Source organism: Enhydra lutris, unplaced genomic scaffold (genome assembly GCF_002288905.1).
Source record: "Enhydra lutris kenyoni isolate GAN:26980312 unplaced genomic scaffold, ASM228890v2 scaffoldscaffold5, whole genome shotgun sequence".
NCBI classification, from domain to species: Eukaryota; Metazoa; Chordata; class Mammalia; order Carnivora; family Mustelidae; genus Enhydra; species Enhydra lutris.
In genome coordinates this window covers 2,293,543-2,316,985 of record NW_019154089.1, presented here as the reverse complement: position 1 = coordinate 2,316,985, position 23,443 = coordinate 2,293,543, and the positions used below count along the sequence as shown (strand labels likewise).

The 23,443-nt window shown below is 41.3% G+C and overlaps 1 protein-coding gene across 1 annotated transcript; it reads right to left on the bottom strand.

Annotated features, from left to right (window-relative positions):
* Window positions 1–4,085: 4,085 nt before the first annotated feature.
* Window positions 4,086–23,197, bottom strand: LOC111140888 (heat shock protein family A (Hsp70) member 9). Its single transcript, XM_022493137.1, has 17 exons — window positions 23,028–23,197; window positions 21,613–21,671; window positions 21,294–21,381; window positions 19,448–19,629; window positions 18,096–18,220; window positions 17,455–17,528; window positions 17,266–17,372; window positions 16,649–16,811; window positions 16,052–16,144; window positions 11,964–12,173; window positions 9,618–9,845; window positions 8,636–8,740; window positions 7,960–8,077; window positions 7,252–7,346; window positions 6,613–6,705; window positions 5,998–6,138; window positions 4,086–5,469 (listed from the first exon to the last, which is right to left on the bottom strand). The coding sequence occupies exons 1-17, from the start codon at window positions 23,106–23,108 to the stop codon at window positions 5,392–5,394; spliced, it is 2,040 nt and encodes a 679-aa protein (XP_022348845.1). The 5' UTR covers window positions 23,109–23,197; the 3' UTR covers window positions 4,086–5,391.
* Window positions 23,198–23,443: the final 246 nt, after the last annotated feature.

Sequence of the window (23,443 nt, the reverse complement as noted above, 5' to 3'; positions counted from 1 at the left end):
TTTTCAGTTTAATGTAGTCCCACTTTTTTTTTTTTTTCCTTTTGTTGACTTTCTTTTTGGTGTCAGATCCAAAAATCATCACCAAGACTGATGTCAAGGAAATTACGGCCTTTATTTTCTTTGGGGAATTTTATAGTTTTAAAAGTTTTTCATCCATTTTGTGTATGGTGTAGGAGAGTGGCACAATTTCATTCTTTTGCATATGGCTGTCCAGTTTTCCCAACACCATTTATTGAAGAGACTGTTCTTGGGGTACTATCAACTAAAGAGCCAATAGGAAGAGTTTCCACAGGCCAAAAATACAACACTTTGAGCATCATTAAGAACTACAGTGAATTGAAGCATATAAAATGAGTTAAAATCTCTGAGCTCACAGTGACACCTGAGAAACCTCATTAGTCTCACCTTTGAATACTACTACAAAATCAACTCATTCTTAAAACCAGTACATAATCCTTTTCTGTATGAACTGTACCTCAGGTTAACTAGGTACTTAAGAGGGGAAGTTTCTCACTGCAGAGGTATTCCAACTAAAAAGTAAAGATAGGATAGTATCACCTTTTTTTTTTTTTTTTTGGTTTTTATTTATTTATGTGCCTTTCCCCCAGCATTAGAGCAGGGGGAAAGGCAGAGAGAAGGGGAGAGAATCCCAAGCACACTTCTCGCTAACCATGGAGCCCAAAGCAGGGCTTGGTCAGTCGCTTAACCAACTGGGCCACATAGGTGCTTTGGGATAGTACTACTTTTAATGAAGTCAGAGATTTAGGTAATGATCATCAGTAGCTGCTAACATCACCTAAGAGCCAACCAGAATTATGTACCCTCTGATGGAAGTATACACCACCTATTCTTGTCAAGAAACTGAACTTCAGTTGGGGATGGAAGAACATGTTAAATGACATCACAGGAATGCAATCCTATGAAACATAGTGAAATGTAGTATGTAGGACATAATAGGACTGGTGGACCAGTTTCTTTAACAAATTGCAGGGTGCCTGGGTGGCTCAGTTGGTTACATGTCTGACTCTTGATTTTGGCTCAGGTCATGATTTTGGGGTCATGGGATTGAGCCCCATGTTAAGACTGCACTCAGCGGGGAAGGATGCCTGAGATTCTCTCTCCTTCTGCCCCTCTCCCCAACATTCTAAAATAATATCTTTATAGATAGATGGGTAGTAAAGTGCGGGGAAAAGGAAGCAGAGTCTTAGTGAACATATGAAGCAATATAGGATGTGGACTTTATTTGGTTCCTGGCTCTTTTAACAATTGAGAAAGTTATGAAATAGGTACCTGGTTGGTTTAGTCAGTAGAGTTTTTGAGTCTGGATCTCGGGGGTGTAAGGTCAAGCCCAACATTGGATGTAGACATTACTTAAATACTATCTTAAAGTTGTGAAATGGGTAAATTTGGACATTTGTTTGCTATTAAGGAGTTGCTCTTGTCTTTTATGTGTTCATGATCGTTGTATTTTATAGAATAATCCTTTTAAAAATAATTTATGTTAGAGTAAAATTATGAGTGAAACAGCCAGTGTAGTTAAGGTGTCATGGAGAGTGTTAACCAAGGATACTTAGGAAACACAAAGGTAAAACCGAGCTGGCACATGGCAAGGGGGCAGGGATCTGGAGGGTTTGAACTGAATGTAAGCTATACCAGTAGAGTGAGTTTCCATTTAGGAAAGCTATGGTTTCAACCCTTTCTTGGTCACAGATTCAAGAAGTTCATAAAAGCAGTGGACCGTTTCTTCAGAAAAATTAATACCGTCTTACATTATGTCATTAGTGTTTTATGGACCCTCTGAAGTCAATCATGTGGACTCCTTGTTCTCGTAACTCCAAATCTCTACCTGCTAGGTCAGGGGTTGCAAGAACCTGTTTAAGAGCCTGTGATTTAGGTCAAACTTTAGGGCCCAAACTCATGACCCCCAGATTGAGAGTTGTATGTTTTACCACTGAACCAGCCTGATGTCCCTACGTAGAATGTATTACTTTCCTGTTTCCTATCTTAGACTTGAAACTCATAGTTATTAAAGGCTGATTCAGCTGCAGTGTTCTCTTTAGGGTTAAGATATCTTCTTACTGGGGCACCTGAGTGGCCTAGTCCATTAGAAGTGTAACACTGATTGTGGCTCAGGTCATGATCTCAGTGTGAGATATAGTCCAGTGTTAGGCTCTGTGCTAGATGTGGAACCTGCTAAGATTCTCCCCCCTTCCCCGTGTCCCTCCCCCAAATTTCTGCTTTGTGACCTGCTGCAGCAGAAATGGGTTTGATAATGAGGCATTGTATTAGGTTTAAGCATTATCAAATTGCTGATAATTGTTTTTAACCTGTGGAAATGGCTGTTTCAGTGGTTCTTTCTGTAATTGCTAAATTGCCTCCATGCTGTACAGATTGAGTAATGTAGGTCATCTTATTAGTTCCTTTATTTAAAGCTTTCATCCATTTCATTGTTCCGATACTAGAGGAAAGGAGACAGCTCTTACAAAGCAGCCTTAGGACTGCAAAATGGAGTCACAGTGGTATCTGAAATAGTGAACAGCCTTTGCTTGAAGTAGTTTATTTTCAAGGTCTGGGTTGTCTCTCACTTTTAATCTCATGTACCTTCTGTAAGAATTTGCTTTTATCTTTACTGTTTCTTCTTGCTATAGCATTTTTTTTTTAAAGATTTTATTTATTTATTTGACAGAGAGATCACAAGCAGGCAGAGAGAGAGGAGGAAGCAGGCTCCCCTAGAGAGCAGAGAGCCCGATGCGGGGCTCGATCCCAGGACTCTGAGATCACGACCTGAGCCGAAGGCAGCGGCTTAACCCACTGAGCCACCCAGGCGCCCCATTGCTATAGCATTTCTAATGTAAATGTTATACTTAAAATTAAGCCACCTTGATAGATTACTTACTAAAAGTATCTTCAAAATGAAATATGGAGCAGAGCATCTTATTCTTCCTGGTAATTGATAGATTGACAAAACACCTATGTACAGGACTCTGAACTCAAGGAAATCATCAGGTGACAAGTGCCATTCTGTAAAGTAAATGGCCTGTACTCTTCAAGTCAGTATTCTATGCCTGGGTAGCTCATTTGGCTAAGTGTCTGCCTTGGCTCAGGTCATGATCCCAGGGTCACATAAGCCTCCCTGCTCAGTGGGGAGCCTGCTTCACCCTCTGCCTGCTGCTTCTCCCGCTTGTGCTTGCTTTCTCTGACAAAATCGTAAAGGAACCATTCTTACTGAAAAGGACACAAATGCCCCCATGTGATTGTTTTCAAAGATTTGAAGGGGGTGGGGGGATGTGCATGCCTAAGACCAGGGAGTGGGTAGGCAGAGGGAGAGATCTGAAGCAGACTCCTCACTTAGCGCAGAGCGTGCCAGATGTGGGCCTCAATCCCACAACTCTTGAGGTCATGACCTGAGCCTAAAATCAAGAGTCAGATGTTTAACTGAGCCACCCAGGCACCCTGAAATGCCACTTGTGATTTCTGGTTGCTGACTATTATGGGAAATGACCAGAGTAGCAAGGGTGTGATTTTAAGTGGGGGAAAACTACTTGGAAGAACGCAAGTAAATTATACTCATTGGTAGGAGTGAAGAAGGTAGTTCTGGATATACGTTGACAGTGGCTAAAATTTATTGACTTTTTTTTGTTTAGGCAAGTCTAAGAAGCATATTTATTCTAACTGGAAAGACTACTTAGGAAGGGAAACCATCAGTTCCTTTTGGGCCCTGTCAGGGCAGTTGTCACCACAAAAGGGAGACTATCTCAGGAAAGAAGACCTTTGCCTTTCAAGGTTGTTTGTACCATTTAGCATTTTTACTGTTAGGTACTTGAAATGCTGCTCTGTTTGCTACACATGGTGTAGCTTGAGATAGTATCTCTGAATGCCTTTCCAAGCAGCTCTTTTACCTGATGCCAAAGATGGACCTTTAATAAAAAACTACTATTTCTTACCTGGGGTGCTTTAGAAGTCCTTGAGGGTCTTATTATCACAAAGATTGGGAAACTCTAGAGACATTCAGTGGGCAAACACTGACCAGAGATGCTAAATAAGTATCTTCCAACATGCCATAAGATAATCTTTCACAAAGAATTACTGCACATCCCACAAGGTTCCCAAGTGTTCACATAGCTGAAAACTTGAGCCTACAATTTATTTTTCATATGAATCTCCAGAAATGTTTACATGGGTATTAAGGAACACTTAATTTTTCAGGAATGTAATACTTGTATAAACAATCTCCTTCACATTAGAGCACTATATTGACTTAATTATACATCAATTTCAGATCTCACAGAATGAAAGAAGGGATTACATCTGATGGGGTCTAAGGCCATGTTCTTGACTGACAGATTCCTTTGGGCATGGTATATGACAGTAATTCATGAAAGGAGGGGGGGGGAAGTCTGTTGGAAAACTTTTGGTAAATAATTCTTCACACTTAACTAATACAGGAAAGATAGTCACCCTTCTGCTTCTGAAGGTGTCAGCATTTAACTAGAACTGTATCAGAGAATATGGGACAAGGCAACTCATTCAGGATTAAACAGAAGAAATGTAGAAAGAGTCAAATCCTGATGGACTGTCCTTGGTAGTAGTATTTCATCATACCAGCCCTTCCAAATCCTGAATTTTGGCCAGTGTTAGAAACCTGAGTGACTTGTTAGGTCAGGAAATTGGGAAGTAGGATTCATGTCCTGTTCCTGAAGCTAAATCTCAAGAGCATCACTCCTCAAAAACAAGAGATCAAGATGCTTTTTGTATTTATTTAAAAAAGAAACCCAGGATGGATCAAAAAAAAAAAAAAAAAAATCAACAAGGACACAAGTGTCAGACACAAACAGAAGACAGCTAGAAAAATATGCCTTAGGGAAGTTAGGGAGCCCTATTTTAAAGCTGTGTATTACAGCTATTTTTCCACTGATCTAGCTACTGCCCTACCTCCCAATGTGACACAGCTGGCTTGCCTTGCAAGGCCTCAGTTAAAAAATACCTTGTATGTACGTAACAGGCTGGTATAGTAGTTCTCAGTTAACTAGAAGGATCCCATCCCCATATGATCTCATTCCAGGTCTATGGCTGACTACCTTCATTATTATGTTTTGAGGTAGTTTCACCTCTTGAAAATATGGGTACTAAAGCACAAAACATTGTTTCAATAATCCATAAATCGTCCCCCCTCCCTACCCTTTACATGCTGCTGAAAAATGAGAGTACTATGAACTTTATATGGTTGAAATTCTCATTAATTATCATTAGCTAATTCTCACTAAATTTACATATTAAGGAAATTATATATAGAATACTGCAAAAACACAGTAAATGACTGAAGTTTGCCCATTTCTGCTCAGGAAATCCCTTCACTCCCAAGCGTCATATTTTGACTCCGAAGTTTAGTTATTACTGTTTTTCCTCCTTTTGATCTTCCTTTTGTTCCCCAGTGCCAGAACTTCCAGAGCCTTCTCGCTCAGATGCCATCTGTTAAAATATGTGAGAGCAACTCATTCAGTATTAAGTCTGACAGTTTGTACTTTGATAAACTAAAAAAATGGAGGTGGCATATCTAGCCTGTTCCACTCTCCCTCCCTCCTTGTACATTATTGGTGATTTCTGTGCAGCCCTCCCTCTGACTGCTATCACCCTCCCTCCCAATGCAGAGTCAAGAATGCAGTAAGAGTATTTCCAACTCCAGTACTCCCAGTTCTATATAAATGGCCATGTAGACTGCCGTCAGTGATAACAGAAATCAACAGTTCTATTAAGATCGAGTTAGGGGGGCGCCTGGGTGGCTCAGTGGGTTAAAGCCTCTGCCTTCGGCTCAGGTCATGATCTCGGGGTCCTGGGATCGAGCCCCACGTCGGGCTCTCTGCTGAGCAGGGAGCCTGTTTCCTCCTCTCTCTCTCTCTCTGCCTGCTTGTGATTTCTCTCTCTGTGTGTCAAATAAATAAAATCTTAAAAAAAAAAAAAAAAAGATCGAGTTAGGGATGTGCCCTTCAGCCCTTGTACCTTTTTGTATGCCATTTCGAAGAGCTTCAGTGATGCCTGCTGAAGGGAAGATGCCGCCTGCCTTATGTTTTCTCCTGTTTCGCTGTCTTTCCGAGCCAGAAGTTCCCTCATTTTGGAAATCTCTTCTTTTAGCTTATTGCACTGAAAAACAAAACCAAACTCTTTTTCTGGGTTTCTTATCCCATTTTATGTAGCAGTAATAGAAACATTAAGAAATTCCTATCACCGATAGAGGACTCATCTTTAGAATTGTATCTCCATTTCCTTATTTATAAAATGGTCCCAAATGAAAGTTTTTGTGAAAAATGGGAATAAAAAGGCTTGAGAAACAAAAAATACCACTGAATTCCTATCAGAACTCACGGAGAAAAACTTAAAAGGGTGCTTGGTTAAGCATCTGCCTTTGGCTGTTACAGTCCCACGGTCCTCAGAATGAGCCACACATTGGGCTCCTTGCTCAGCAGGGAGTCTGCTTCTCCCTTTCCCTCTGCTCTTACCCCCTGCTTGTGTTTGCTCTCTCTCAAATACACAGAATCTTAAAAAAACAAAAAAACCCACTTCACCGCCATTGGTGACAATGCCTAACTTCATTAACTATTTTAAAAGAGGACTCACTTCATCAGCAGGCAATTGGTCCTTGAATTCTTCCATTTTTGTTTCTGTGTCATGAATAATTCCTTCAGCCATATTAACAGCTTCAACTCGTTCCTAAGAAAAATCACAAATTTAGTATGAAGACTTCCCAATCAAGGAGTTGGTTGAATGTCCCCACCAAGCTAGACAACATGCTTAAATGATGCATATAGTTACAGAGTAAAAAAAAGAAAACCAAGTTATTGTGGTCTGAAAGAGTCTAGGATGTCTGTAAGTGATTACAGCTGGATTGGAGAACATAAGAATTCTGATACCGAAAGACTGAGCATAAGAAAGGGATTCTACGGGGCGCCTGGGTGGCTCAGTGGTTAAAGCCTTTGCCTTCGGCTCAGGTCATGATCCCAGGATCCTGGGATTGAGCCTCACATTGGACTCTCTGCTCAGCAGGGAGCCTGCCTCCTTCTCCTCCTCTCTCTCTCTGCCTGCCTCTCTGCCTACTTGTGATCTGTCAAATTAAGAAAAAAAAAAAAAATCTTAAAAAAAAAAAAAAAAAAGAAAGGGATTCTATACAAAAGTTATGAGCAAAGAGAGAGGAAAAATAGATTCATGTATCCATATTCCCACTTTCACTTCCCAACTGCAAGAGCAGAAAGTAGTTACCTTCTTTCGCCGGTCTTCTTCTGCATACTTTTCTGCATTTTTAACCATATTTTCAATATCATCTTTGCTTAACCCACCGGAAGACTGGATCACAACTATAGTGAGAAAAAAAGGCATCTTATTACTATTATTTAGGTACAAATATCTGCTGCTTATTCTATTAAGAAAAAGAATACACCTGTCCTTATAATATAAAAAGGAGGGGCACCTGGGTAGCTCAGTGGGGTAAGCCTCTGCCTTTGGCTCAGGTCATGATCCCAGGGTCCTGGGATCGAGCCCCCACATTGGGCTCTCTGCTCAGCAGGGAGCCTGCTTCTCCCTCCGCCTGCCTGCCTCTCTGCCTACTTGTGATCTCTGTCTGTCAAATAAATAAATAAAATCTTAAAAAAAAAAAAAAGGAAATACATAGATTAACCGACGTGCCTGCCTCCCAACACTTCACTGATCCAGAAGCCCAGTGCTTGCCCATTTGGGGTAATAAACGCCATACCTGTTTAACCTACTGAGCCACCCAGGCGCCCCTACTTTTAAACAGGCGCCCCTGTTTAATGTGAATCTGCCAACCAAGGAGAAAAGGAAGAAAGAGGATTCATCCTCCACTAAGGGTGGGGGTAAAGCTATGTACAACGTAGAAGATCTGTTTCTCAAACAAAGGAACTTCAAGGTCCCTTGCCTTACTCTTACAGTTGGATAAATAAAAACACTTACTCTGCTGCTCACGTCCTGTACCCTTATCTTTTGCTGAAACATGTACAATCCCATTGGCATCAATGTCAAATGTAACTTCAATCTGAGGGACTCCACGAGGGGCTGGGGGAATTCCAATCTAAAATAAATAAATATACGGAGTTAAGCTCCTTTCATGAGAAGTCCAGTGTTCTATTTCCAAATCTATATAGTCTTCTGGGTAAACAAGTAAACTTGTTCCTAGGAAGAACAAATATAATGTATAAAAAACACAAATTTATAATAAGGGTGGTAATTTCATTGCTACCTGAAATAGCTTCGTGACAGCAAGTAGCCATCATGGCTTTATGTACCCGAGGACCAGTGAATGAGAGGAAAAATCTCCATCACTGGTCATCTCACCAAGAACCAATAACAATGCTGAATCGGAGCCAATATCAAAGGTCTTTAAATCGTAATTGGAGATTTTTCCTAACTTTGTTATATTTTCCTGGCTCTTGTGTTCATCAATTTCTTAATGAAGTTCCTAAGACATCAGATAAGCAAGGCTTTCAGGTAAAAATCGAAGTCAAAGTAACACAGACTAGGTCCCCATGTGTTTTTAGCCGTTTTTTGTGATATCATTAAGGATTAAAATGTAGTCTAACTGTATGGAAAAAGAATGACGAGTACAGTATCCAGGATTCCTGATACCTACCAAAGTAAACTGTCCAAGAAGTTTGTTGTCTCCAGCCATCTCTCTCTCACCCTGACACACTTTAATCTCCACTTGAGTCTGACCATCAGCAGCTGTAGAAAACACCTAGGAAGAAAGAAACTCCCTGGGTTGGCAATCTGATTGGGTTGCTTCCCTTATATAAAGTGCAAACCAAAGAAAGAGATTCACATCTCAACACTTCAGAATCCCAATCCACACAATGTTCAGAATAAAGACTTATGTCTTGCAGGGAACTGGAGTAGGAGTAGCACAAAGAGTGTACAACAGCTATTGTTTCAGCTAAGCAAATACACTATACAAAGATGCATTAGTAAACGGCCTAAAAAGGAGCTAATCAAGTGAGATGCTGAAACATGCTCATCTGAAGAAACAGGTAACAAACATTTTATTTATGCTCAGTCACGCAATGTCACCACAGTTCTCTTCAGTGATGTGTTGGCAATACATCACTGAACAAAGAGCAATATCCATTTAGTATTAACAGCTTTTCAGAAAAACATCAAAACTGGGAAAGGCGGGAAATAATTCTTAATCTAAGATTGAGCGAGCACTGTCCAAGTAGCCCTGCTTGCTATCTAAGGAACCCCATCATTCACCTACAAAACAAGTACATTCTCTTAATCTTGGCCATGTCCTCCTTTTTACTGCCTTTCAGAACAGATGAGTACAGGGAATTTAGTCCCAAATGATGAGGCTCCTTTTTGCAAAGGTCCTTTAATCCCCTGAAGGAGAAGATTGATACCCTCCCTCTAATCAGTGCTGGCTGACACGTAAAGAAAATTTTTTCAGGAACAACAACAAAAGAGAACAGAACACAAGATTCTTAGCACCCACATTCAACTAGTATGGACTCCCAAGACAAAAAGAAGTTTTCTAGGAAAAGCTCACAAAAGGGGGGTGCAGTCACGTCCCTCACAGACCCTCATATCTCTGGGACAATGGAGGAGTAGGTGATCCTTACCTGGCTTTTCTTGGTTGGGATAGTGGTGTTTCTGTTGATAAGTTTGGTAAAAACACCTCCCAGAGTCTCAATACCCAGAGACAGGGGAGTGACATCCAGGAGCAGCACATCTGTGACATCACCAGCTAACACACCTCCCTGAATGGCAGCTCCGATGGCCACAGCCTCATCAGGGTTTACAGCTTTGCTTGGGGCTCGGCCAAAGAGATCCTGTACAGTCTGCTGAACCTAAGCCGTCAAAAAAAAATAAATAAATAAAAAATAAAAGAACCTGTCACTAACTACTAAGGGCAACTACCCAAGAAGGGAAGAGTGTGTCCCAAAATCACAGCAAATCGCAGGACAAGCTCCTTCAGATCAAAGAGTATTTACTCAAGTTACTATTTCATATGAGTTTTTCTTAATGACCTCAATGTATCAAGTGGGTAATACTCAAATACTTTACTTGACTATCATTCCTAAGCCTTTTAAGATACGGGAAGAATCGGTGTGCCTGGGTGGCTCAGTGGGTTAAAGCCTCTGCCTTTCTGCCCAGGTCATGATCCTAGGGTCCTGGGATCCAGCCCCGTGTCGGGCTCTCTGCTCAGTGGGGGGAGCCTGCTTCCTCCTCTCTCTCTCTCTGCCTACTTGTGATCTCTGTCAAATAAATAAAAAAAAAAAATCTTGGAAAAAAGATATGAGAAAAATCTAAGTTTTGTTACTAGGTTTCCCATACAACACATTAAATTAGAAAGAGAGTAAAGGGGTGCCTGGATGGCACAGTCGGTTGAGCATCACACTCTTGATTTCCTCAGACTCTTGGTTTTGGTTCAGGTCATGACCTTAGGGTTCTGGGATCAGCTGCATTGGGCTCCGCATTTGGCGCAGAGTCTGCTTGTCCCTCTCCCTATGTTCCTCCCACAGTTCATGTGCTCATTCTCTCAAACAATAAAATCTTAAAAAGAAAAATAAAAGCAACAGAGGGTGCATGGGGTGACTGGGTGGCTCAACTGGTTAAGTGTCCAACTCTTGATCTCAGCACAGGTCTTGATCTCAGGATCATGAATTCCAGTCCAGTGTTGAGCTCCATGCTAAGCATGGAATTTACTTAAAAAACACCAACCACCAGAAAAAAGAAGAAACAGAGGGTGTAAGACACCAGGATTTAGTTATAGTCTAATTCCTCTTCTACAGATCAACTTAAAAGCAGTAGTGGTTAATTCAGTAATTCAACACTGGTGCTAATGTGAGGCATGTTCTTCCTGCTTCTTTTATTAATGCTCAAAAAAAGTGCTACTTAAACAGCATCTGGGATAATTTGTTAACCTAAAGATCTCTTCCTGATTCAAAGCTGCTTCTACTTTTTTTTTTTTTTAAAGATTTTATTTATTTATTTGACAGACAGAGATCACAAATAGGCAGAGAGGAGGCAGGCAGAGAGAGAGGAAGGGAAGCAGGCTCCCTGGCGAGCAGAGAGCCCGATGTGGGGCTCGATCCCAGGACCCTGGGATCATGACCTGAGCTGAAGGCAGAGGCTTTAACCCACTGAGCCACCTAGGCGCCCCTCAAAGCTTCTTTTTCTCCAAATTTATTCTGTGCATATTCTCCTAAGCCCAGGAACAACAAAGGAAAATTTCTATCAAGGCCCATGAAAATTCTAATCAAGCTATACAGCCAAGAATTGCATCTTCAACAGGTTCTGTGCTCAGTCATTTGTTTTCCACACACCTGTCTTATCAGAATGATGTGTTGATAAAATGCATCACTGCACAAATCCTCGTTGAAGAGATGCAGCCAGAAGCCCAAACACCATGGTGCGAAGACATTCCTGTCCAAAACTGCCCCTAGAGCTAGACAGTACCAAGGTTTTAAGCTATCTCTGATGTCAAACTTTGTTTCATTTCTAAAAATACTCTCCAAAATGAAGTTCAGGTGTTTCATTTCTAAAAATGCTCCCCAAAATGAAGTTCAGGATCCTCCATGCTACCACCCCAAAGACATCCCATCCTTCCCAATCCTTTTCCTGATACCTTTAATTAAAAAAGAGGCTGGGGTGCCTGGGTGTTAAGTGTCTGCCTTTGATTCAGGTCATGATCCCAGGGTCCTGGGACTGAACCCCACATAGGGCTCCCTGCTCAGCAGGAAGCCTTCTTCTTTCTCCCTCTCCCTGCTTGTGTTTCCTCTCTGTCTCTCCGTCCAAAAGAGTCTAAAAAAGAACTCTAGTGAGAGAACAAACTCATTGCCCTTTCAGGTCACTGTGGCAGGAATGCCACATATTCATGTCCGTACACAAATGATTTGTCCAGAGAAGACATTATGTGCTTGCCCTGTCTGCTTTTCCATGCCAAAGATTCCATGGATCCATACCTTGGGCATCCTAGTCATGCCACCAACAAGAATCACTTCTCCGATATCACTCTTGCTGACCTCTGCATCTTGCATGGCTTTTTGGCATGGGGCAATGGTTCTCTTGATTAGATCAGTGACAATCCCTTCGAACTGAGCACGAGTCAGCTTCATATTCAAATGCTTGGGTCCAGAAGCATCCATCGTAAGATATGGCAAATTAATGTCAGTCTGCAAAGAAAGCAAGGAGAGCAATAGTGGTGATGTTTCTTTATATATTTCAATTAAAGTAAGACCATACTCCCACTTAGGAAGACTTCCAAGGTTACAGGGAGAGTGAGACCCAGTTTAAATGAATGGCCACCAAAGACAATGACTCCTTAAGATTCAAGCTCTTCTCTTCCCAGAGGCAAAAAATTTAGAATCTATAATGAACAAAGAAGAATGTAGGGATGCCTGGGTGGCTTTAGTGAAGTGTCTGCCTTCAGCTCAGGTCAGGATCCCAGAATTCTGGGATCTTGCTCAGCAGGGAGCACGCTTCTTCTCTGCCTGCCGCTCCCCCTGCTTATACTCTCGCGCTCTCTCTGTTGCAAATAAATAAAATCTTAAACAAAAAGAAACAAAAAACAGTGAAGAATGTAAGAGCAGGGAAAATCCCCACGTAGAAAATGAAGAAATGTCCTCCCACTAAACATACATTAGGAGTCACACTACTGTTTTCAGTCACCAAGTTTTCTAAAACTCAATGTATGCACACACAAAAAAGTCAAAGGCATGCTTTGAACCAAATAACCTGCCCCAAACCAGGGGTTTTTAAGTTTCAGGAAGATGGTACAAAAGCTACAACAAAAATGCTAAAGGTAACTCTGAAGACTGACTTGACTGCCATCACCTTCATGGTAAGCAGCAAACACTGCTACAACCATAGCAGGTAATAGCTATTATTTAATAAACCCCAAATCCTAAGAAGGCCTGCATTCAGAATATTTGAACTAACAAAACTCACTAATCATGCTGAAACACATGTTCTACGGTAGACCCTCAGGAACAAAATTACTTTCCACCCCCTTCCAATTTCACATCAAAGCAACACCAACAGGAAAAAGATTAAGAGGGAACAAATCCTTAACTATCATCATCAGGTAAACTATCCTAGGCATTTAAATGCTTAATAGCCAGACTTAAAACATACATCCCTTCTATAGAAGAGTGATACTGAGTACTGCTAAAGAACATCATGGACGATTTCCTTCTTTCTTCGCAAAATTTTAATAAACCAAATCAGAAAATAGAAATTAATGATCTAAACAAATCCAATAGAACTTTCTGCGGCAATACTCTGTATTTGTGCTGTTTAATTCAGCAGCCACTAGCCACACATGGCTCAGCGCTTGAAATACAGGCAGTACAACTGACAGATGGAATTCTAAAATTTAATTTAAAAAATCCTCACATGGACATTATTAATGTAGTTCTCTCTATGCTATATGTTGACAATTTGAACTCCAGGACTCTCAACCCTCTAAAACCAGTCTGTGACCAAGTTTTGTCCCTTGTCTCTCAACAATTCAAGTTTCTCACACTCTAGTCCAGGTCCACATTAGCTTCCCAAGGTTCTCCCACTCAAGCTGCCTCTGCCACAGGACGTCTCCTAAACCAGAACAATTCTCCACTCCACTTCTGCCAGTGCACTTGTCATAAGCCACATCTGACCTAAACTAAAGCTTCACCTCTTGAGAAGGACTGGACACCACATGCTGACCCCTTCTATAGGTGCCGAGCAACTCTGATGCCCCTAAATTTTCACAGGGCTGCCTGACTGGCTCAGGGGCCAGTGTGTGTGACTCTTGATCTCATGAGTTTAAGCTCCATGTTGGGTGTAGAGATCACTCAAAAAAAGTTTTCACTGGTTTATACTCACTCTTGTCAGGACAGACCCAAATCCCAAACCTATAAAGCCTCTATTCTCACATTCCACTTTCTCAGCATGCCTGCTCTCAAACTACTAGCCCTTTCTCAGGTCTCTACCCCAGAGCCTCGTTACTTACTTGACCCTTTATCCTTCTCTTACGAACATCTTTCAGAAACTCCCCTTGTTAGGTCAAACACCTTTATCAGGTTTCTCTTACAATTATAAATCTAACTTTGCTTTTTTACCACATTAACTTTTTTACTTAAAGATTTTGAGAGAGAGAGAAAGTGCATGTGTACACACAAGCAGGGGGAGAGGGAGAAGCAGGCTCCCCACTAAGCAGGGAGCCCAATGCGGGGCTTGATCCCAGAAGCCTGGTATCATGATCTGAGCTGAAGGCAGACGCTTAACTGATTGAGCCACCCATGTGCCCCAATAACTTAATTCAGACTACCACTTAAGACACGTCCTAACCATGTATCAATTTAGGAATCCTCATAACTCTAAGGGAGAAAGCACTATTGTCCTCATTTTAGAGATAAGAAAACAGAAATGTTAAATAATTTATTAAGGCCACACAGCTATTAAGTAATGAAAAAGGACTTGAATCCCACCATTCTGTCCACAGGGCCACGCTTTTTTTTTTTTAAGACTTTTAAAAAAACTTATTTGACAGAGATATCACAAGTAGGCAGAGAGGCAGGCAGAGAGAGAGAGAGAGGGAAGCAGGCTCCCCGCCGAGCAGAGAGCCCAATGTGGGGCTCGATCCCAGGACCCTGAGATCATGACCCGAGCTGAAGGCAGAGGCTTAACCCACTGAGCCACTCAGGCACCCCTACAGGGCCACTCTTAATCACATTACTTCTGGCTTGACTAGTTATTAATATGATGCCCTAATTTATATCTTTGGGGTGCCTGGGTGGCTCAGCTGGTTGTGCATCTGACTCTTGATTTTGGCTCGTGATCGCAGTCCTGGAACGGAGCCCTGCACTGAGCTTCATGCTCAGCGGGGAATCTGCGTGGGTGGGATTTGCTCTCTCCCCCTACCCCACAACGTGCTCTCTAAATAAATCAATCTTAAACAAAACAAAACACCTCTATACCACACTGTAAACCTCATGAAGGTGACGCTTCTAGGAATTCGTTCTACTAATCTCTAATTAAACATGCACAAACATTAGTGTGCAAGAATGCTCAACACACTCTGCTTTACCAGCAAAATGCTAGAATCCAAATGCTCATCAGTAAGAATCAAACTAAAAACCAACCTCTACCTCCAAAGCAGTGTCGTGTATTCCAACTCTAATCCTAACCATCACATTGCAAAGTTCTGCCACTCTGTATGACAGCAGGGACAAAGCAACACCGTAATTATGAATGACTCTGTACTTTGTCACTCGTCATAGCTACTTTAAAAAACTTTTTAAAAATCCACATCTGAAAAAAAAAAAAAATCTGGGTTTTCCCCCACTGGATAACCCAATGTATATGATCAAATTAACAACTAAAGTAGTGACGGGTTAAGGCTTTCCTGCTGCCACCAGAGATCCCAGAAACAGATCTCCTGCCTTCCATCTTGTTGCCTCTCTGACCCAGAGCTAACATGCTTTATATAGTTGTTCTCAGTGGTTACGGCAAACTAAAGCTTCACCTCTTGAGAAGGACTGGACACCACATGCTGACCCCTTCTATAGGTGCCGAGCAACTCTGATGCTAAAAGAAATGTACACAAGTATCTATACCCCAGCCTTCAGCCAGGTTTCATAGCTCACTTTCTGGATTGCTGATCCAAATAATTAAACTAGACAATTAGAGACTCACCTGAAGGGCTATCTGAAATGAAGACAATAGCAGTTCTTAGAGGGTCCTATTATTTCTAGGCCAGTGATTCTAATTTTGTATGCTACTAGTCTAGATCTTAAAATCAGTACCTTTAAGGCAAATAAAATGTATTCAATGTAATTCAGATTGTCATTATGTTTTGGCTCTGGTACAGAAAACCTCTTATTTGGGTGGTTAACAAATTCTGGCTCATTGTTAAAGAAGTACTGCTCCTTTGTTCATGGAGGGCTTTTACACCAACCAGCAAAGTATAAAAAGATCAGACGGACATCATGCAAATTAGAACACAGAATTCAAATAAATTAAGGCTGAAAACAGAAAACATCAAGACTGTTGGGACTTTTCCACATCCCACCTGCACAGATGAGGAGAGTTCACACTTAGCCTTCTCAGCAGCTTCCCGAACCCTCTGAAGTGCCATGTTGTCTTTAGTTAAATCAACCCCTGTCTACAAAATGAAAACACAAAATACTAGCATTAGCGAGCTGATAAATACTATTTTAAGATACAGTGATAATGTTAACAACATAAAACAGATCCATCCCTTTATAAATAAGCACAAATCACTTACTGCCCTTAAAAATCTATAAGGAAAAGAAACCTTATTCTGTAAAGGCTATCTGTGCCTGGAGACAGAGGGCTGATCCAAATCAGTTCTTTCCAACCACTGGGTTCTGGCTTAAGACAGGAGTTCCCAGAATTCCTCTGCCAATATTATACAGAGTACCATATCCTTCTTAATTTGTTTATTCCCAAGCTGAAGCTACAATAATCAGAATATTTCATTCCACCCATGAAATGCAATGCAATTGCAACTGAACTGAAATGCAACTGTTTCAGTATTCTAGTCAATGTTTTATTAAGGTCAAAAAGTCATAAAGCAAACAGCCATGTGGATAAAGAAAATTCTCAACATCCCAATGTCTACATATTAACTATACTGGGAACCAACCTCTCTTTTGAATTCCTTCACAATGTGTCGTAGCAAGGCCTGGTCAAAGTCTTCACCACCTAAGAACGTATCTCCATTGGTGGACTTCACCTCAAATACACCTTTCTGAATTTCCAGGATAGAAATATCAAAAGTTCCACCACCTAAATCATATACAGCAATACTAGAAAGAAAGAAAAAAGAAGACCTTAAGGAACAATACATGCCACTAAAGTATTAATTTTAATAACTAAACCAACATAAACTTGATGATTTCCCCTTAAGCGTAATAATGAAATTAGATAACTGCCCATATGGCAGGTGTTTTACTACATGGCCCTTATAGCTATTTATAAATAGAGATGAATTACGTTTTTAAAGGCAAAATTGACAGGACTCCATCACCTGTTTTTTTTTTCTTTTTCTTTTTTTTTTTTAAAAGCAGTCTCAGCAACCAACTTGGGCTTGAATTCATAATCCTGAGATCAAGAGTGACATGGTCTACCGACTGGGCCAGCCAGATATCCCCAAACACTATTTTAAATAAATACTTGACAATATGAATACCAAGAAAAAAAAAAATGACCACAGCCCAGTACTTTCATGGTTCCACGAATGAGTTTACTACACAAACTTACATTTTATCTTCTGATTTGTCTAGACCATAGGCCAGAGCAGCAGCTGTGGGTTCATTAATTACTCGAAGCACATTTAGTCCAGATATCTGGCCAGCATCCTTAGTGGCCTAAAGGAAAAGAAAAAAGCATTTTCCACCGTGTGTCCTAAGTACCGTTTATTTCCTGAATAAGAAAACCAACTGAACTCACCTGTCTCTGAGAGTCATTGAAATAAGCTGGAACAGTGATCACAGCATTTTTTGCTGTATGCCCCAAATAATTTTCTGGAAAAGAATTAAAGAATGAAAAAAAATCCTGAGACTCTGTCAGATGAAACAGTTAAGAGAATTACTCAGGTAGGCTAACAACTTGTGTTATCCTCTTGGAGCCACAGACAACTCGTTAAGTTTCTTTGCATCTGACCTAACACCAAGAGAGAGCTCGCAGAAAACATTCCAATTAAAGATAGTGGCTGAAAACCCAGTATCTCACCTTTAACATTATAGTGAACATTCCCCAGCTATAATGACCTATTTTTAGACTTAAAACAGCCATTAGTTTCTCCAAATGGTAAGTTTTAAGTTTTACTTAGCAGAACTCAAAGATTAATGTGTAGTCTTTTGTCTCTCAATACAGAATACCACCCCTCTATACTGAAAAAGCTAAACCACCATTAGGAAAACTTTGAAGATAAATTCATTATGTAGGAATGTGTGAGGAGGAACAGTTTTGCCATTTCTAGGTTTTATGTCTAATAACCACCACAGACTCATCCAAGGGACACCGAGGTATAGAAGTGAGAAACCATCCAGTTCTTCAAACTTTCCCAGATAGGAACTAAATCTTCTCACCTGCAGTCTCTTTCATCTTCATCAACACGAACGCTCCAATCTGACTTGGAGAATAGAGTTTTCCATGAGCTTCAACCCAGGCATCTCCATTGGAGGCACGGACAATTTTAAAGGGCACATTTTTACTGAAAGACACAAAAATTGCATTTGAAAAAATGTGCCTGTACAACCCACCATGACAAGGCTACCATATATCTTGAATGCCCATCCTCCATCCCAAGAGATCCATGGCCAACAAACAAAAACTTGGCAGGAATCCATTTAATGAAAACCTTTAGAAAGTAACCATTAACATGTAAAAACATCCTGGTGAAACTTGAACATTATTTCCTGCTGAACAAAAGACCTGTGCAGCTGCTCTGGCAATGGGTGGAGAGTTACCAATGACCCAGCAAGTCCATTACTAGGTATCTACCTGAGAGAAATGGAAACAAATTCTTACAAAAGCCTGTACACAAATGTTTATGGCAGTATTCTTTATTTCAAGTTATTTTTAGTAATCTCTACAACCAACATGGAGTTTGAACCCAAGACCCACAAGAGCATGAGTCATATGTTGTTTTGACTGAGCTAACCTAGCACCCCTATGGTACTACTAGTAATAGCTCCAGATGTCCATTAACTCACTAATGGATAAACAAATGTAGTATACGCTTGCCCCTAAACATGGGTTCTAAATGCACTGGTCCACCTATATGCAGATATTTTTGGGTAAATATAATGCTACAAAGAGTTCCTCCTCCTTACGACTTTTTAACTTTCTTTTTACTCTAACGTACTTTGTAACATACAAAGTGGGTGTTAACTGGACTATGTTAGTTATCAGTAAGGTTTCTGATTAACAGCAGGCTATTAGTAGCTAACTTTCTGGGTAGTCAAAATTTATACATGGATGTTCAACTGCATGAAGGCTCAGCACCACAGTCCCGTGCTGTTTAAGGGTCAACAGTATATCCATACAAAGGAATAATATCTGGCCATAAAAAGGAATGAAGTACTGATACATGCTGTAACCATGGACAAATCTTGGAAATCCTAGCTGATCAGCACACGGTGAACCCTATGCCACTATCTACCTTGCCTCTCTCTACCTGGTGTACCATAAATACACCAATTTATGTCGTCCATAAATGACTCGCTAAATCTTCCCATCGTGTCAGTCAGTACATAGCAAAGACCTATTATGTGAAAGCAAAAGAATTTTTTTTGAAGGAAATACTCTTTTGGTAGGTGCAGGACATGCCTCCACAGACAACGTATAAAAATACCAGGAGAAGATGCTCTAAGAATCTTGCTGAAGAGATTTTTTTGTGTGGCCTCTGGGAGTTAATTATGCTTTTCCTATTACTCACATATCTTTCTGTACTTCAGGATCATCGTATCGCCGGCCAATGAGACGCTTGGTGGCATAGAATGTGTTGTTTGGGTTGGTGACAGCCTGTCGCTTGGCCGGCATGCCAACAAGTCGCTCACCATCTGCTGTAAAGGCCACAACTGAAGGGGTGGTTCTGGCACCTTCAGCATTCTCTAACACCTAAAACTCCCAAAGGCAGAGGGAGAATGAGGTTCCAGTCACTACCACCAGTCTCTTTTATCAATCATTTTAAGACAAAACACCTGCCTTATCGTGAAACAAATGTTCAAGAACAGTACTAATGGGCATGCTTTTCTGCTCTGTGAATGCTGACATAGTAACCACTATGTCACGTACATGTTTAAAGTATTTTTACTTTAAAAAAAAAAAAAAATTTATTACACACACACACACACACACACACTCAGCAGAGTGAAGAACTGATGTGGGGCTCGATCACACAACCCTGACACCATGACCTGAGCTGAAATCAAGAGCTGGACACTTAACCAAATGAGTCATCCAGGCCCCCCTAAAGTATTGTTAGTCCTTTACTTTGAAACAAATGATAACTAAAAACAAAAAAATGGAAAAATAAATAGAAATCAAATCTTTCACAGTAAGATCCTGGAACAAGGTATGCTTTCTGCCAGTATAGGGAATTAAATCTACTTCTAGAGGCAACTGGGAGGCTCAGTCAGTTAAGTGTCTATCTTTGGCTCAGATCATGATCTTGGGGTTCTGGGTTTGATCCCCATGTCTGGCTCCCTCCTCAGTGGGAAGTCTGCTTCTACCTCTCCCTCTGCAGCTCCCCCTGCTTATGCTCTGTCAAATAAATAAAATCTTAAAAAATAAAAATAAAAAAATCTGGGACGCCTGGGTGGCTCAGTTGGTTAGGCAGCTGCCTTCGGCTCGGGTCATGATCCCGGCGTCGTGGGATCGAGTCCCACATCGGGCTCCTTGCTCATCGGGGAGCCTACTTCTCCCTCTGCCTCTGCCTGTCATTCTGTCTGCCTGTGCTTGCTCTCTCTCCCTCTCTCTCTCTGACAAATAAATAAATAAAATCTTTAAAAAATTAAATTAAAAAAATAAAAATAAATTTAAAAATCTACTACTAAATTTTTTCATGCTGCCTCCAAGTCTCAGGCATTAAAAAAAAAAAACAAAAAACAAAAAAAACCCCTGCCAAAATAACAATTCAGGAATCCCAGGTGCTCTGCATCTTGAGAAGAACCCAGTGGAACTAAAGGTTTTATGAACAAACCAATGAGGTCCTTCCCTGTATCACAGCAAGAGTTCGTAAGATGCAGCCTACCTGTTATGTGGAGCTTCACTTGCTTCTGAACTCTTCCTGCACCTCCTTGGTTCAAGACTTATAGAAATGCATGACTCAGATGATAGAAATAATCCACAGAGCAAGTCATCCAAATTGGTCCTAATGGTAACCTAATAGTTCTACCTCTACAGCAGGACATAATTAAACCCTGGAAGTTAAATCCATTCATTTTACAGCACCTTGCAATTAAGAACAAAGGTTCACCTCAAAAGATTCTTAAAAACAGCTTTAAAAATGTCCCTTATCAGGATGCCTGGGTGGCTCAGTTGGTTAAGCGTCTGCTTTGGGCTCAGGTCATGATCCCAAGGTCCTGGGATCGAGACCCACACTGGGCTCCTTGCTCAGTGGGGAGCTTGAATCTCCCTCTGCCGTTGACCCTGCTTGTGCCCTCTCCCCTCTGACTAATAAATAAAATCTTAAAAGGTCCCTCATCTAAGCTGAAGGACACAGAATTCCAGACTGGGTATTACCTACTACTATATGATCCAGAGCTTCCAAACATGCTCACCTTTGCTTGTTTACCTTCCATAACCGCCACACAGGAGTTGGTAGTGCCCAAATCAATACCAACAACTGCTCCCTTGATTGCTTCTGATCTAAAAGACATTTAAAATAATGCTACAGTTAATGTTATTATAATAGTGGTCTCCAGAACGGTTGCAGGGATACACCAGAACTTGTGCGTAAATAGCTGTGCATTAAATAATCTGTAACTTACAAGAAATGTGTCACTTTTTTCTTCATGGAAGAGTTAAGCACAAGTTTAGAGACCACCACTCTAGAATTTAATATTTATTACCTCTCGAAGGAAACGAAGTTATACTTACGCATAGTCCCGCCTTGAAACAATTCTAAAAGCTTCATGACTAAGGCCATTCCAGCCATCCTAAAAAAAAAAAAAAAAAGAAGAAAGATAAAAATGCATCAACAAATATGAAAACTTGAGCCTGTTCCCATTATTCTTCTGAAGAACACAAAGTCTGAACCTTCATTCTGGTAACCATAACCTGAAAAAATGAACTTATATATAAAAGATATTGTGGTACTTAAATAGAAGAAAATTTAATTGCATATAAATTTTCCAAATAAGATGGAGCCCCCCCCACACATAAAATCGTCTTCAATTTAATGGGGTTTCTCAACTTAGCACTACTGATTTCTGAACCTTGGCACTGCTGACTTATGAACCAAATTTTTGTTGCAAGCAGCTGTTCTGGTGCATTGTAGGATGTTTAACAGCATCCTTGGCCTCTACTGCTAGAAGCCAGTCGGCCCCCAAATTTTAACAAATTATGTTCAGACATTACCAGACATCACCTCAGGAGGCAAAATTGTTCCGCGCTGAGAATCACTGCCTTACAAGACACTACTCGGACACTTCTCAATTTCATACTCAGCAGCAGTGTACAGGTATCTAAACCCTACTAGGTGTGCTCGCAGCTGCAAATCTAAGTTGCTCAGAGACATTTCCCAACCTAGCACCTTAAGGGGACCAGGACTGGCAATCCTGGGGAGTCGTTTAGAAAAAAATTTCGGGGGTGGCCTCAAACTAGGATTAAACCTAATCACAGGATACTCCTAAGCCTTTTTTTTTTTTTTTTCTAACCCCATGGTGAGTGCAGAGAGGAGACCAGGTCCTGTTCTCCGAAGACATGTTCAGTCTTACAGAATAAGCAACTACTCCATGGCCATTTCCTGATTTTATTTTTCCTGAAATAACAAGAAAAGACAATCTTACGCCAAAAAATTTTGGGAGAACTACAGACTAATGTTCCTAAGAAAGAAAATCTGTGCTTGGCTTTCACTTTACTAAGATACTTCCCTTCTTTCTTTTCACCGTAATAACGGGGTCTTCGCGCACAAATTTTAGAGGCGGCGAAGAATCCCCCTTCGACTTGTAGATGGAAACGAAACCCACAACAAATGTTCCCTCCCAACTAAAACTGCGTCTCTCGCCCCCAAGACCAAAACCGTGTCATCAGCCACTGAAAGGACCGTCAGAAACACTATCCGCTTCCTAGAATAAAACTATACTCTTTTAAGAGGTGTGACTCAGCAGAACCCGAAACATGGAAGCACAATCCTGAGTTAGACCTTGCAGCGGCAGCACTGATTAATGAAGGCTGCTTATCTTCTTCCCACCATCCTGATCTGTGCCGGAGAATTCTGTGCCTGAAGGGCGAGGCCTGCAGCATGAGGTCAAGGCCGTGAGCCCCTCGGAGAAGGCCCAGCTATTCCCTACCTTGTGGCGCGCGGCTGTGGGGCCCCGGGAGGTTGCGGCGCCGACAAGACGAGCTGCCGCGGCTCGGCTGGCACTTATCATGGCGCTAAATGGTGGAAGTACGAAGCGGCAAACGCGTTCGGACGGCCAAGAGCTGCGCGGCACCCCAGCGGTAGCGCTTCTGGAAACCTCCAACCACGTGGGGTCGGGGGGGCGGGGGTTAGTTGCTGCGGCCTAGAGGACCACTCTTCCGCTGAGGCGCTACTCGTGCTGCCTGACCAGAGAGTACGTGACAGCCACTCCCGGAGTTAGGACATGTGGCTATTAGGCATCGCAGCACGATGTCTGGAAAAACTGTGTCCTTTTGTTTTGGCTGCAACAGGTCTGGGCTCAGTGAGCGGCGAGGGGGCTAAGCGAGGTATAAAGGCATCACTTTG